Source organism: Ustilago hordei (genome assembly GCF_900519145.1).
Source record: "Ustilago hordei strain Uho2 genome assembly, contig: UHO2_contig_16, whole genome shotgun sequence".
Classification (NCBI taxonomy): Eukaryota; Fungi; Basidiomycota; class Ustilaginomycetes; order Ustilaginales; family Ustilaginaceae; genus Ustilago; species Ustilago hordei.
The window spans coordinates 73,955-88,056 of NW_024545273.1; the positions used below are offsets into that span (position 1 = coordinate 73,955).

General features: G+C 51.3%; 6 protein-coding genes across 6 annotated transcripts; 2 read left to right on the top strand and 4 right to left on the bottom strand.

Annotated features, from left to right (window-relative positions):
• Positions 1 to 71: 71 nt before the first annotated feature.
• On the bottom strand, positions 72 to 1,682 carry UHO2_05901 (uncharacterized protein; the record flags this gene model as incomplete). The annotated part of the gene is made up of 1 exon (XM_041557615.1): positions 72 to 1,682. One exon carries the CDS (start codon positions 1,680 to 1,682, stop codon positions 72 to 74), a length of 1,611 nt encoding a protein of 536 aa, XP_041413549.1.
• A 526-nt stretch (positions 1,683 to 2,208) lies between these two features.
• On the top strand, positions 2,209 to 5,172 carry UHO2_05902 (uncharacterized protein; the record flags this gene model as incomplete). Its single annotated transcript, XM_041557616.1, has 1 exon — positions 2,209 to 5,172. The coding sequence occupies one exon, from the start codon at positions 2,209 to 2,211 to the stop codon at positions 5,170 to 5,172; it is 2,964 nt and encodes a 987-aa protein (XP_041413550.1).
• A 112-nt stretch (positions 5,173 to 5,284) lies between these two features.
• Positions 5,285 to 6,112, bottom strand: UHO2_05903 (uncharacterized protein; the record flags this gene model as incomplete). Its single annotated transcript, XM_041557617.1, has 5 exons — positions 5,285 to 5,310; positions 5,417 to 5,528; positions 5,614 to 5,669; positions 5,745 to 5,939; positions 6,016 to 6,112. 5 exons carry the CDS (start codon positions 6,110 to 6,112, stop codon positions 5,285 to 5,287), a joined length of 486 nt encoding a protein of 161 aa, XP_041413551.1.
• A 594-nt stretch (positions 6,113 to 6,706) lies between these two features.
• On the top strand, positions 6,707 to 8,241 carry UHO2_05904 (uncharacterized protein; the record flags this gene model as incomplete). The annotated part of the gene is made up of 4 exons (XM_041557618.1): positions 6,707 to 7,046; positions 7,439 to 7,701; positions 7,796 to 7,864; positions 7,960 to 8,241. 4 exons carry the CDS (start codon positions 6,707 to 6,709, stop codon positions 8,239 to 8,241), a joined length of 954 nt encoding a protein of 317 aa, XP_041413552.1.
• A 1,588-nt stretch (positions 8,242 to 9,829) lies between these two features.
• Positions 9,830 to 11,723, bottom strand: UHO2_05905 (uncharacterized protein; the record flags this gene model as incomplete). Its single annotated transcript, XM_041557619.1, has 2 exons — positions 9,830 to 10,319; positions 10,744 to 11,723. 2 exons carry the CDS (start codon positions 11,721 to 11,723, stop codon positions 9,830 to 9,832), a joined length of 1,470 nt encoding a protein of 489 aa, XP_041413553.1.
• Positions 11,724 to 12,524: 801 nt separating this feature from the next.
• Positions 12,525 to 13,070, bottom strand: UHO2_05906 (uncharacterized protein; the record flags this gene model as incomplete). The annotated part of the gene is made up of 1 exon (XM_041557620.1): positions 12,525 to 13,070. The coding sequence occupies one exon, from the start codon at positions 13,068 to 13,070 to the stop codon at positions 12,525 to 12,527; it is 546 nt and encodes a 181-aa protein (XP_041413554.1).
• Between the last annotated feature and the right edge of the window lie 1,032 nt (positions 13,071 to 14,102).

Genomic DNA, 14,102 nt, shown 5'->3' on the forward strand with positions numbered 1-14,102 from the left:
CATTCATATGCATCAGTCTCTCTTTCATAGCTTCACACCTTGATAGGGGATCGATATGAGATGCAAGGTCTTCAGCGACGTTTGTAAATACAAGGCTTCAACAGACCCTTGCCAAACTCTGCCAACTGGTGCAAGCCGAGGCTCTTGACCTCCCCCTCGCCCAATCCTTGCAACTTTGCTCCCCCTTCTACCTCTTTCAGCATCTTCTCATGTTCACCCAGCGTCAATTTGATAAACTCGAACAAGACGAAATGAGTATTCTTACTATCCATCACCTCCAATCCAAACCCGAGCGCTTTCACTATGGCAACAAATCGATCAAAGGCGCCATCAAATCGACTGCTTACCTCTGCCACAATCAATTCTCCTCCTGTTCTAAGCACTCGCTTTGCTTCGAGCAGCATATGGATCCAATTGGTGCCCATGAGCGAGAGACAGAAGACTGCTACATCTGCTTGGCCATCCGCACTTGCTTCTGGCGCAAGGGTCAACCCTAGCGGATCAGAAGAGTTGAAGTAGCCAGGCAGAGGAAGACCGCCGATGGAAGCCGAGTCCTGCTTTCTTACCCAACCGTCGGAAGTGTTGATCAGGTCGTAGCATAACACTTTCTCTCCTCCTCCTTTGGCGATGAGCTTCTTTGCTAGACCGCCTTCACCTGCGCCAAAGTCAACAACGAGAGCTCCGGGTGTGAAGCGAGCTTTGATAGCTTTTGTGTATTTGCTAGTGCTCGTCGTGGCTGGTGAAGATTTCGCTTTGCCCTTACCCTTGGTAGTAGAAGCAGAGGCAGGATGGAACAACTCGACGATGCGATCGAGTGGGTTCTTCGGCCAACCCCGAACTTGCTCGCGGAATCCCTGGTGATACTCGTCAAACATGTGCGGTTGAGCATCGATCATCTTTACAGCTTCTTCCGAGGCTGTGGTGTAGAGTTTTTCGTTTATAGTACGAAAACGTGAGCCGGAGAGTTTGGATAGCATTTGAGCTTGGAGTGCTGTCATTCCTGCCACTGCTGGTCCTGTTACGCTTGTGCTGCTGTTGCTTGCGATTCTGGTTGGCGATTGTGCGGAGTTGGATTTCGTTGGTGTCGTTGCTGCTCGCTTGTCCTGCTCGGAAGGAGTGGTACTGAGACGCTCCTGAGCTTTGAGCTGCTTGTTGATCTTCTTTCTCTGAGTCTTGCTAAGCTTGCTAAGATCCACTTGTTCCCCATCCACAACGACAATCCGTGGTTGATTTTGAGCCGCTTTTTGAGCCTCGATGCCTTTGGCTGCGAATGGATCTTTCTTCCCTCCGCCTATCCCATTCGCACTGCCATTCTGTCTCGCCTTCTTGCTACTAGAACCAATAGCATCCGCCCTACTCGCTTGCTCCTCCTCACTCTCCGCACCACCATTCCTTTGTGGAACCAACTCGTCATCCTGCCATCGTTTCCTCTTGCTCGCCAATGCACCTTTCAATCGCAAATCTGCTGCATTTCTTGTTCTACGATTGCTACTGGCATCATCGTTAGGCTGTTGCTTTGGAGTAGCTCCCAGTCCGAGGTTGGCTTGTCGTGGACGAGAGTTACTCGCACTCTCTTGCTGCGGTGCGCTTAGGCCAGGGAGTTTGGAAAGAATACTATCCGCGAGAGCCGATCGCTTCAGCTCGAGTTCAGCCTGGAGCTGATCCAGATCGAGACCTGCCATGATCATCGGTGCTGCTCCTTCCGACGGAGATGGATGTGAAATCGATCGGAAGAGAGACCGAAAGTTGAGTGAGAAAAGGGCAAAGGAATTTTACAACAGAAAGGAAAGAAAAAAAAAAAAAAAAAAAAAAAAAAAAAAAAAAAAAAAAAAAAAAAAAAAAAAAAAAAAAAAAAGGAAAAAGGTGAAGAATGAAATTTGTAAAGTGGGTTTGAGTAAAGACCCGCGGATGAGCCGATTCCCGCGGCTGAATTGGAAAGCCAGGTTTTGCTTTTCTGTTGCTCCTATCGGATAAGCCGAAGCACTTTTCCCTTTCTGCATCGCACCAATATCTCTCTGCCACACTGCTCTCTCTGCCACACTGCTCTCTCTACATCTGCATACATTCCACTGCGCAGATAGTAGCAAAGTGGAGGTTCGGAAACTTGGGTTTTGTGGCTGCGCAAGTTCCCACGACTATCGTCAGCCATATCGGCTCCTCCGTCTCCACTATCATCGCCTTTCTCTCCTCGATATCGACGAGGCAAGAATGAACGGATGGTTAGCAGAGACAGCAAGGGATGCAAGGGCAGAATCGCGCTCGACACCAGCATCGCCTTGGCCATCGCATCAACCCCTACCGAAACGCACAAAAGTCAGCTGTTTCCCTTGTCGGACTCGCAAATCCAAGTGCGACCATGCCAGGCCTTGTTCCTCGTGCGTATTGCGAGGAACAGCGAGTCAGTGCGCTGATCCCAACGCAGCCGCTCCGACAGCAAAATCATCATCAGAAGCAGCAGCAGCAGTAGTAGTAGTAGCCGCAGGATCAGGATCGGGAACAGTGACGCCGACAGCCATGGCTCAGTCGAGATCGTTGCCTGTTTCCATCTCGATGCCCTCCTTGGCTGATACGGGTCTAGACTCGGAGAGCAGGCTCAACGGCGGCTCACAGTCCAAGAGGCGACGCACGGAAGCAGTGCCTTGTTCTTCTCGCTCCCACTCAACCTCGCTCACCGCTGCTGTAGGCAATCCCGACCATGAAATCAGCCAAGAAATGCACCGTATCAGGCAAACCCTTTCCCGCTTAGAAGAGCTTCTTCACCGCCGTCTTCCGCCTCCTGCCTCATCACCCTCATCACCCTCATCATCCTCATCACCCTCCTCATCCACCTCAACAACGCACGAATACAATCTCGACCCAACCCAAGACCTCCCCGGCGAAAGCGACCCCCCTTGCCTCGAATCCCGCACACGATGGCACCATCTCCGCACCCTCCTCCCCCCACTCATCGACACCCACCTCATGATGCACTACCTCTTCGTCGAAGCAGATTGGCTCATGACCTGTGTCGAAGCCCCTCGATTTGTCGCTCGATGGAAACACGCCTACACAACTGAATCTATTGCCCAAGTTTTCGCGGTCCAAGTGCTAACTCTAGTGGCTTGCTCAGCTCTTTTTCTCTCGGATAATCACAAACGAACCATACAGTTCGCAGTGCCCATCCGATCCCTCCATACAAAGCTGATCAAGGAGGCGATTAGCATGGTCGACTCAATGCCAGCTTTACATTCGGCTAGCAGTGAGGCCGAGAGATGCGACATGATCCAACTTATGCTCAACATTTCTTTTTACTTCCGCTGTCTAGGCAAGAACGCGCTTATGGCGAGATATACCGAGAGAGCAGTGAGTTGCAGTATGATAGCCGAATTCGATAATGAGTTGCGGCCTTCTTGGCTAGGCTTAAGCGAACAACAGGTGGAAAGGAGGAGATTGTTGATGATGGAAACGGCAATGTCGGCCAAGTGGTTAGCTTTCCATTGTAGGAAAGAGAAAGCGCATCTCCCAGTCCTCTCCTTTAACCTGGGACAGGCGCATATGAGGCATGTTGGTCAATTACCACCGCTTTCCGCTTGGCCGCAGTCCGACCAGTTTGTTGCGCGCATTGTTGCTGCCCAATCTCAAAAACCCCTACAAGATGGGCCGCAGGGAACGGCAAGATTCTTCGCATCGCGTACCAAATCCGATTTTGAACGTCACCTCGTCCGCACCTACCATCGCATCTCATGTTCCATCTCCAACGAGCTCCCCTCGATCGTCCAACTAGCCTCGAAAACCGAAGCCAAACTGCTCAACCCCGAATCGCTCGCAAAGGTCACCAAAGAAGAAATGCGAGAAATGGCCCGTTCAACACGCTCCATCCTAGCCCGACTCGAACAATGGCACACCACTCTCCTTCCGCGGGTCGGTGTTGGCTTCGATCGAATCCTCAATGCGGAAGTCACCTCGGCAGATCCTGTCAAGGGAAAGGAAATGGCGACAGTGTTGATGCTCAACCATGCCAATTTCTATATGACTTCCATCTTGTGCAGAGCGTGGTTGTTGCTCTCGGACCGCCTACAATCGTTGCATGACGCAGCCAAGGAAGAAGCAAGTGAATACGATCACCCTTCAACAATGGTAAACCAAAACTTCCTAGCGCATCTCAAACAACGTTCGATGGATCACGTTCAACAGACCCACGTTGCTTGGCTTCCGTCTACCTTCTTGGCGGAAATGGAAGCTGCAGCGTTGGAAAACGTTCAACGATGCATCCGCTCGATTCCCCTGATACGCACGCTACAGGCTCAGTCCAGCTCGCACTTTTATGCAGGCTGGACTTGTCAAGCTTGCTTACAGGCGGCGGTGAATCTTGCGATTCCGCTGATCCGATCGCATCGTCGCCAATCGCATGGGTTTCGGGAGACGCTGTTTGCTGGAGTTGGGACGGATGTGTTGCGGAGGGATATGATAACTATATTTGGAGCGGTTAGTCAGTTATCGGATCACATAGCAGCAAGGCGGACGGCGAGGATAATGAATAAGGCTATGCCTAGTACTGGGATTGATCCCGCCCCTTCTGCTTCACAAACTATTAAGGGGTTTACGCGGTGGGGAGGGGAAGAAGAAATTGAGGATGCATGGGAGATGGAGGATGCATGGGAGATGGAGGATGCATGGGAGATGGAGGAGTTGCAAACGCAACAGCAGCAGGAAGGGGCGGGGCAGATGCAGAATGCGGCGGAAGGATTGGCATTGTTATCCGCTGCAAGTGCTTCTGTTTCTAGTGCAACGAGTCCGAACAGTAATGCAAGTCATACTTCGCCTGTGGGGATGGCATGGGATGCAAACACTGCCAGGGCTTCAAATCACAGCGCGAGCAACCTCAACTGGCACTCCCATCTGGTGCCGTTCAATCGAGAGCCTTACCCACCAACGTGCACTGCAGCAGGGGTGGCAGATGAGCCGACGACGAGCGAGCCTATGTGGTGGGAAGCACGTTTACCATCCTCCTTCCAGGAGATGCCAACTTCCGCAGCTGCTGCCGGCGTCCGAAGTGTTACGTCGGGTGCGGGAACGGGGCAGATCCCAATGTCAGATTCACAACTACTGGACGAATTGCTCAACTTCGATCCTTCCTTTTGGCAGTTCGTTCTCGATGGAAGCCCCAATGGCGCCGCTGCTGCTAGTGCATAGGTCTCATTCCAGATCTTCATCCTCGTGCTTCGATAGCGTAACCTTGATGCGAAACGCAACAACATAGCTCAATTCGCTTCGATCTGTGCTACAGTATGCCTAAAGCCCGGGTTTACTTGGCTTTGAAGATCTCATACACTATCCCGAAGCGGAACCGGCATTACTTGTTCGTCAGCATCACTCTTCCTGCTTACATATCGAACAAAGCGCGAGGGGGATGAGGGGGGTGAGAGTTTCAACTTACCGACAGTAACAGCCCCACCATTTCCAACCTCCAACTTTCCTTTCCCGACAAAAATGGTACGGTTGACCCAAGCATGCTTCGAGTTTGCTGGAGCTTCTAATACCGGTGTAGTCTGTCCACATCAGCACAACATGCACCGGTCAGCTTCTCTCCCGCTTTCCTCCACTAGACACTTGTGCTTGGATCGGGTGACTTACGAGCAGATATCCGTCATCAAAGTTTGTCGACTTGGCTTGTGGCTCACCGCCCAAAACTGTCCCATCCGGAATGAATGCATCGTCAGCATATATCCCAAAAGATTACGAATATGGTATTCGTGGAGACTTACTCTTCCCAACAGCGGGCGTAATCTCCAACTGTCCATAATAGTGGATATAAATCACTTCCTTATCCTCAGTAACCGCATGAACACGAACATCCAATTTCCCCCAACCGTCTTTAAGAATGGCATAATCGCCACCTGGAGTTACTTTTGCCGCTATGCCTTGCCCGGTTAGAGATCCGTCTGTTACTGGGATATAGGCTATCCAGCCACAACAAAGGATGTTAAACAGGTGTTAGTGAGGGAGGATGATGGGATAAGAAGGCTTGGCACTTACATCGATCGCCCAGGGGAGTTCCAGGAATATCGAAACCTGCCTCGATACGGAGTTTGAGAGTGAATGCGTGGGTGAGGTTGATGCTTGGAGGTGCCATTTTTGCTTTCCTTCTGGCTTTGCGAATGGGCTCGAGGCGATGGTGTGGCAAGTGCGAACAGAGCTGGTGAGGGTGGCAAGGGGAAGAAGGGTTTATATATGGGAACCCGAACCACCAACCAAGGTCTGTACACCAGCTGCTTATTTTACAACAAGACCCTTTCTCCCTGCGCTAATCTAGCCGATTCGTAGTAATGATTGGCCTTGAATCTCCCGATTCAAAGTCGCCGTGAGCAACTGCGGAGAGAAGCGAGGTTGGCGAAAGAGATGACTGTCTCACTTCCGTCACTCACGACATTCACCTCGCCTCGCTTCGTTATCGCTTTCGGCACCAAAACGCAACTCCCACAGATTCTTTGGAGAGGTCAGGGTCAAGGTGGTGATGTCTTGTCGGTGTTAGTGACTGATCTTCATCGCCGCTAGCAAGATCCGCCTCCACTTTCTTCCCGCCGCCCCTTCTGTCAATTCTGTTCAACTCCGTCCTTCACCTTCCCTCATCACCAACCCCACCAAGATCACCACTAATCACTCCGACTGCACCGCCTTCACCACCAAGACCGTACACTTCCACCAACCCATCCGAATCTCGCCCAGAATGGTCAAACAGGACGCAGAGGTAATTAAAGAGTTCAACGATCTCGTAAACATGTCCGCCAGCGAGCTTGAGAAGTGGCTCAAATCCTCCGACTCGATCTCTTCCGGTTGGAAGAACGGCGACTCCGGCGAAACTGTTGGACACAACTCTGGTACTAAAATCGTCGATATTCTCAAACGGAACCCCGACAAGAAGAAGGACAAGTATACCGAAGAGGATATCAAACACATGCGCAAAGTTGTGAGCTATAACAAGAGACATTTGGCACAGGAGAGACATTTGAAGGAGAAAAAGGGTGAAGAGGAATTGAAGAAAACCAAGAGCTATAAGAGTTTGAAGAGTGAGTACCCTTGCCCCGAATGTTCCCGAGATGTGCTTTCCTTTTTTTTCCCCTTTTCGTTTCGATGGTGGATTGGAGTTTTCGGTTGAAGATGAATCTTGCCCCCGAGAGGGATGTGGGAGAACAGGTATTGTATCAAGGTTAGCCTGTCTTCTTTGCAGCTCGATATGGAATCTACTGCATTGGAGCGCTCTGAAGCTGCCCAAAACACAAAGTGGAAGCCTTAAAAGCGCCCGTTACGAGGGGCAAACGTGTTGTCTACAGCAGAACTCGAGCTCAACGACCAATCCAAACCACCAACCAACACACGCTCATATCGCACAGCCGCCAAAACCCCTGAGCAAGATTCGTATTCTGACACCTCCAACCGCCCCTCCTTCCAACACATGTAGATGACCCTTCCTCATCATCGTCATCCACCCAACCCCAGTTTAAATCAGACGCACCCCTACCCACAGCTCTAAACCTAGGTCGTATAGGTACAGCCTCCACCACCGCATCCACCCTAGCCGCATCCTCCACTACCTCCAGCAGTAGCGCTGCTCAGTCATCAAAGGCGTATTTAGATGGGTTGGAGGAGAGTGTTAATAAGACGATCGATGGCGAGATTGAGACTTTACTTGGTTCTTATAAAGAATTGGTGATGCTAGCTGGTGTAAGTCAACCCCCCTCACCACCGTGCAGGTTGTTTCAAGGAGAGGGATGTAATGCTCATGTTGATTCGGTTGTGTTTGTGGGTGGTGATCTAGGTGGCGGACAAAGACAAGCACCGACTAGCTCAAGAAGGATTTCAAAGTGAAGCTAGGGCTGATATTATGGTTCGTATCTCACCACGCCCCTTTTATCCCACCTCTGTCTTTGCGCTCCTACTAACCCCAAACCCCCTTCTTTGTTTATTGGGTGAAATGTGTAGGTTCGAGCAGTGCAGAACCTAACACTGCTGTCCGAAAGTCTCAAACTCTCCCTCCTACTATCTAAAACCCCCGATCCAGCACTCAACGATGAAGCATTGGAGCTGATCGAGAGTACCGAGCGGGAAAAGATGCGTGTTGCAAGCTTGCTAGCAGAGGTCTTGGGATTGGATGCGGGCGAGAGTGAGGGGCTGGTGAAGGATTTAGATACCGGTTTGGTGGATAAGCTGGGGGATACGGAGATGGAAGATGATGAGCTGATGGAGGATGTGAGCGCTGGTTGAACCAAGTTTTTCATCTTTTGGCACCTTGTTAGCTTCTTTTTGGATACCATAACGGATCGCAACGCAGCGCACCCAAACGGACAGCGAACAGCAGACGCATTCTCAACGGAGGTCGCACAAGAGGTTCGGAAAGTGAAGGCCGCTCCGCCCTCTTTGCACGCGCCGCTGGATCGCACTGCATCCTCCCGCCTCCAAAAAGCGCTTGCGAGCATCGAAACCACTCACACACGACCTCTTCGCATCGGCGGTCTTTGCGAATCGCAACGCTAACAGCCGAAAGCGCTTCCGCAAACGCTTCAAATCTTCGCCTCACACCACTGGCTCGCCCTTCGTCGTCTTTTGGGCGCTAATCGTCGCTCACATCCTTGCAACCGAGCTGAATGAGCGCCCTTCTACATCAGTCTGCACTTGGCACGCACACAACACCGCCAACCACGGCGCGGGCCGTCTCTCCAGCAATCAACCACAGGCGCACTCTCTGCATCCTTTGGCGCAAGCTTTCGGCTTCATCGGAGGCACAACCGTTCTGTTTCTTTACTTTTCTGCAACTGGGGCATACACTTCTATTTTTTATTTTTATTTTCCTTTATACCCGCTTCCCTCATCTAGCCGTGGCATCTTGGCCTGCTTTTAGTCGTGGTCCGCAACTCCCCCTCTTGGGACAAACCGTTGGCAATCCGATAGCTGACACAGACTGATTCCTTTCATCCTTTTGGCGGTTGGTGTAGATTGGGGCCACGACCCTTTGAAGGCTTAATCGCCTTCGCTCTGTCGTGCCGAGTCGAGTCTTGGCGCAGTGAACTGCACTCGGTTGGGTTTGGGCTGATGGAGGCATATGTTTTGCAGCATTTTTAGCCGTTTTGCCTGTGTGCTCGTGGGCAGAATGTGATCTGGTTGCTTCGCAGATCTTTTGGCTCCGCTGTGGTGGCTAATGCAATCTCGATCTTATCTGGTGCTTTGCCGTTGATTGTATGCGCTGTTGATTGGTGTGTGCGGCTTGCAACCTCGGTCGATTTACTGTTTTGGTTGATGCATGGTCAGTGTTGACTAGAACGCATTCTTCCTGTCTGTTCAGTGATTGGGAAATGAGTGCCGACAGAAGCGCGCTCCAGGTCGTGATTTTGTGAACAGCGGGCGCTCCCAATCGGTGCTGCAATGTGAAGCTTCTTGAACCTGTCCATCGTGCCAAGCCTTTCGTTTGAGGACTTGTTGCGAAGCAAGATTCGGTAGAAATGCAGCCATGGACCTCGTTCAGGATTGCGTTCTTCCAAGGTCGACCCAGCAGGAAGCAAGATTTGGATCGAGAAGCAGTTCTTCGGTATCGTGGACGATGCTTTCTTGAAGACGTCGCTAGAGGTCGGAGAGACACACCTTGGCTAGCCTCTGTGGATGCCGAGCAGATTAGCGCATGACACCTGTCCAAATCTGCGCTGGCTTGCACAACATCGATCGCAAACAACCACATTCGAAAAGCAAGCAGCGCAAAAAGTACATGGTACCAAGAACAACGAATTCCGCGCAACCAAACATCAACGAAAGCAGATTCGGCCATCAACACCATATCGCGGGAGTCCAAGGGTGCGTTGAATCAGTAAAACTCTTCAAACGACCAAAACTCTTGATGAGCCCCGACGCTCTCCCCCCTTCTGCTACTTTGTTCATCAGCGTACTTGCTCGGTTTCAACTCTCCTCTGTGCATCCGAATCAATTGCTCTGCAGTCCTTTGGAACAGCGTTTCCACCGAATCCGTCTCTTTTCCTATTACCAGGCCCGATTGCACCACTTCCGGCAGCAAATGTCCATGTCGTTGATGGTAGACGTACAGCGTACGCACTGCTTTCGGCACATGTTCATCGACGTTTTCCCTCGCTACCTCCAACATCGGTCCCCAAGAAAGAGGGTCGGTAGAGGCCAAGTTCGAGAGGGAAAGCAGGGGGCGACCTCGGGAGATGTAGTAATACATAAATTGGGCGAGTAAGGCGCGGAGGAAGATGGGTCGAAGGCGAAGAGAAGAGGGAGAGGAGGCGAAAAGGGATAGGTAGAGCGGTGTGAATACATGGGCGTTGTTCAGGTGCATTCTACGATTCCGTCGCACCGATCGAGCGGGAGCGAGGGAGGCGAGGCGGAAACGGGAGCGGATGCCGGGAAAGATAGTGAACGAGAGCGAGAGCGAGACGGAGTGCGTGGCGCGTGTGACGTGGAGCAAGGCGGAGACAGGCGGAGACAGGGATGAGTGGCGAGCGATTCGAGTTGACGTGGCGTGAGCGTTCGGAGGCAGACCCGGAAGCGGTAGCAGATCGAGTTGCAGAGGATGGCGTTGAAAGGCGAAAGTTCGGGTGCAGGCAGGATGTTGAACAAGTTGAGCGTAAAAGAGATCGTTTAGCAGTTGCAAAAGCGCATATAAATCATCGGAAAGGCGAGGAAAGAGCATCAATATCAGTATTCAAAACCGCACACCATCAAAGAAGCCCATGATCACTTCAAGGTGTAAAGAGAACTCACAGGAAAAAATCATGCCTAAACCAATTCCCTTTCTCACTCTTGGGTACCGCACCTAACAGCAGTCCTCCAAGCACTGCTAATTCTCCTACTGCTCTCTCTTCACCTTCCTTATTTCCCTCCGTCAGAGCTTGCCATCGATCGACGTATTCCCATATCACCCCCTCGCCGCTTCCACCCGGAAGGAAGGGTTTGTCCGGTAGTGAACTTTCCTCATCCCTCAGCTTCAAACTGTCCGGACTGACCCTGGGATCTCTTTGGAGTTCGGCTACTAGCGAAAACAGATCTTGCTGTCCAGCCTGTTTGGAGCGAGTAGAGGTGAGCCATTTATGGTCGAAAAGCCAAGAGTGCGAAGCGGCTGTTACGGAGGCCATAGCCAATCCCTCACTGACCATTCCTTTCATCCCCGTTTCCAACCCATATCCGACGTGAATTAGCGCGTGGAGCACTCCGCCGTAGAATCTTGTTATCATCTTCACTTCCCCCTCGTTCGCTTCTTTACTAAACACCAATTCTTCCAGTGCTTCTCTTGCCCCCATTTTTTCGACAAAGGAATCGAAGAAATGGAGGTAAGCCCAGTAATACCGAGAATTGCCCAGGTGATCTTTCCAATTGCTCTCGTTGATCGGTTCGATAGGTTGTTTATCTTTATCACTGTGCGCGACGTCAGCATTAGGGATGTTCGGACCAAACTTAGTCCGATCGTGCAAATTGAACTTGTTCAAATAATGCGATTTCTGATACTCGTAGTGAGCGCTGAGCTGAGCAGGGTTAGCTCCAAGGGTGAAATCAGCGATGAGCTGGTGCGATGAATGATTATGCATCCCTAGAGAGTTGAAGAAGCAGTGATGTGTGACGTGGTTATCCGAAAGAAGCTGGGTGAGGGTTTGGGTGGAGGATGGGTTGATGAGGGGTGAAAGCTCGGGAAATGCTGTTCCTGAGGTAGAGGAGGGTGTGAATGCTGTTGAGGGTTTCGAGAGCATGGCTGATGGTCTTGTGCAGAGTTGACGGATGGTGGTTAGTGCTGGTGGTATTGGTATTGGTATTGGTATTGGTGAGCGACAATGGAGGGAGCTGGATGGGATCGGTGGCTTCAGCGTCGGTTGATGGGGTGTTTTGAATGCTGGTGTTGCTCGTAGTCGGTGCAAAAAGCGAGTGGATGGGATGATTGACAGGGATCGAAGCTGAGAGCTTGAGCCTGAAGCGAGGAGACGCGCGTTTGTCATTCCCGCCGTTTCCCTCCTTGAACGAGACGAGCTTGAATGCGAGCTCAGGGACTGTAAGCTGTCGAACGTACAGATGCAAGGTGAGAGAGAGGATGACAAACAGATGAGTTTGAGTAAGGTGTGTTGTAAAGGTTGGATGGTCAAAGCGCGTTTTCTGACATCTCAGCCTGACTCACACGGCCGTACAGATGAGGCTCAGTCGGACGATACAGAAACGATACGAAAGCCATGTTAGATTTCCGGTCAGCGAGGTAAGCTCAGATGCGCAACGCCATGTCACGTGCAGCCCCCGTCTCGCCGCTGGACTCTGACTTGGTCTCAGAAACACTACTCACATCAAACCCAAACTCTCACAAACGATGACGAGGGTAAGGAGAAAACTATCTGATCTGTCTACGATCGATACCTTGAAAGAGTACGAGAGACAAAACAAGGAACCATGACAATGGAAACTGAACCGAAAACATTTTTTATCGTCTATACATTCTTACTAACCCCCCTCCTCCCTAGCCACAACTTGTTCATCTTGGCTCATGTTTACCTCGACTTGACCTCGCTCTATGCCTTGCTAAGCTTCATTCCCTCCAAAACGCCTTTGTCCAACGGGCTAAAAAGACTAAACACTCCCTTAGTGACATCAATCGAATGACGTTTACACCCTGCACACCTATCCACCGCTGTAACAACCACCTCCTTCCCCCGACCATCTTGGATCCTGATCCTATCTCCGCACTTGAAAGGAGAGTCGAAGCTGATAGCAGCAATCATACTGCCATCTTTTGGAGCGGGTGCTCCGGGGCAGGCGGGGTTGAGAAGTTGAGAGCCGGAGTAGTAGGTTAGTTTTCCATCCGAGATCTCTGTGGAAGAAGGCGAGTTGGGTTTTGTTTTGTTTTTCTGAAGGTGACGTCGTTTCTCAAGTTTCCGGGGGGAAGAGGGAATGCGAGAGGAAGAGCGGGATGCAAGGTGGGCGGGAATGTGAGGGACCGTTGTGCCTATGTGGTGTTCGTGGTTGGGAGAGGAGAGTCGGATGGGTTCGGCTGAGGCGAGGAGGAAGAGGGTGGAGAGTAGGACTGCGAAGAGCAGTGGAAGAGATAGACGTGGCATCTTGTCTTGGATAGCCTCCGAGACGAAACAAGGTCGTTGGGTGGTGAGGAGGTGATGATGATGATGGTTTCTTCTTGAGGGATGGTAGGGGGGGGGGGGGGGGTTGGGTTATATATGGAAAGAACAACATTCACACCCACTCAAGTGCCACAAAACCCGCCAACTGCGTCTTTGCTTTTCACACACACACGCACACTTGGGATTGGGACCATCGATCAACTCATTTCACTCGCACTCTGCGGTACTGTTATGTTGTGCAACCCCCTGCACAATGCATATACCACCACAAGAAAGTGCGAAGAGGGGGTCAAAACATCAACCATCAGCGACACTAAAAATAAAGATGATAATTTCGAGCTGAAAGGCGGTGCATCGGATGGAATATATCTCCTCCTTCCCTCCGATCTTCTTTCGCTCGCTCGAGACGAGATCGGCGTGGATCCATCCCACGACTTTCGAGTGATGTGGAGACCATGAGACGGAGAAGGGAGCCGACCGACGCTTCTCATTCGCGCACTGGACTGGCTCTGCATGGATTTGAGTGGGGACAAGTCAGTGAAGTAACGATCCAGAACATCGCACATCACACATCACCCAGCCTTTCTCTGCGGAACGACTGCCGATCCAGTCTCCTCCCACTGTCAGCATCCCAAACCGTGATTGGGAGCTACGAGCTGCACGGTGCTCCTTCCCACACTGCAACTATCAGCCGTTCCCACCCAATCAGTTTGATGGTTGCAGGCTGAACAGCATACTCCCTGCTCCCCGCTCCCCGCTCCACAGAAAAATAAAAATAAAAATCAGGAATAAATGCAAGGATGGCTGGAGTGAAATGTCCTAACCGACGGGTCGTGCTGGCAGCCCAAGCGATATAATGTGGAAATAAGGAGTCACTCGACGGCGATGATCGGGAGATATCAGTCACAGTACGGTGTTCAAGCTAAAGAGCGAAACACTATACTATATTGACATACGAAAAGAATGTGGCGGGAGCCTCGAGCTCCCTGCTAAGTATATATACAAATGTGTGGC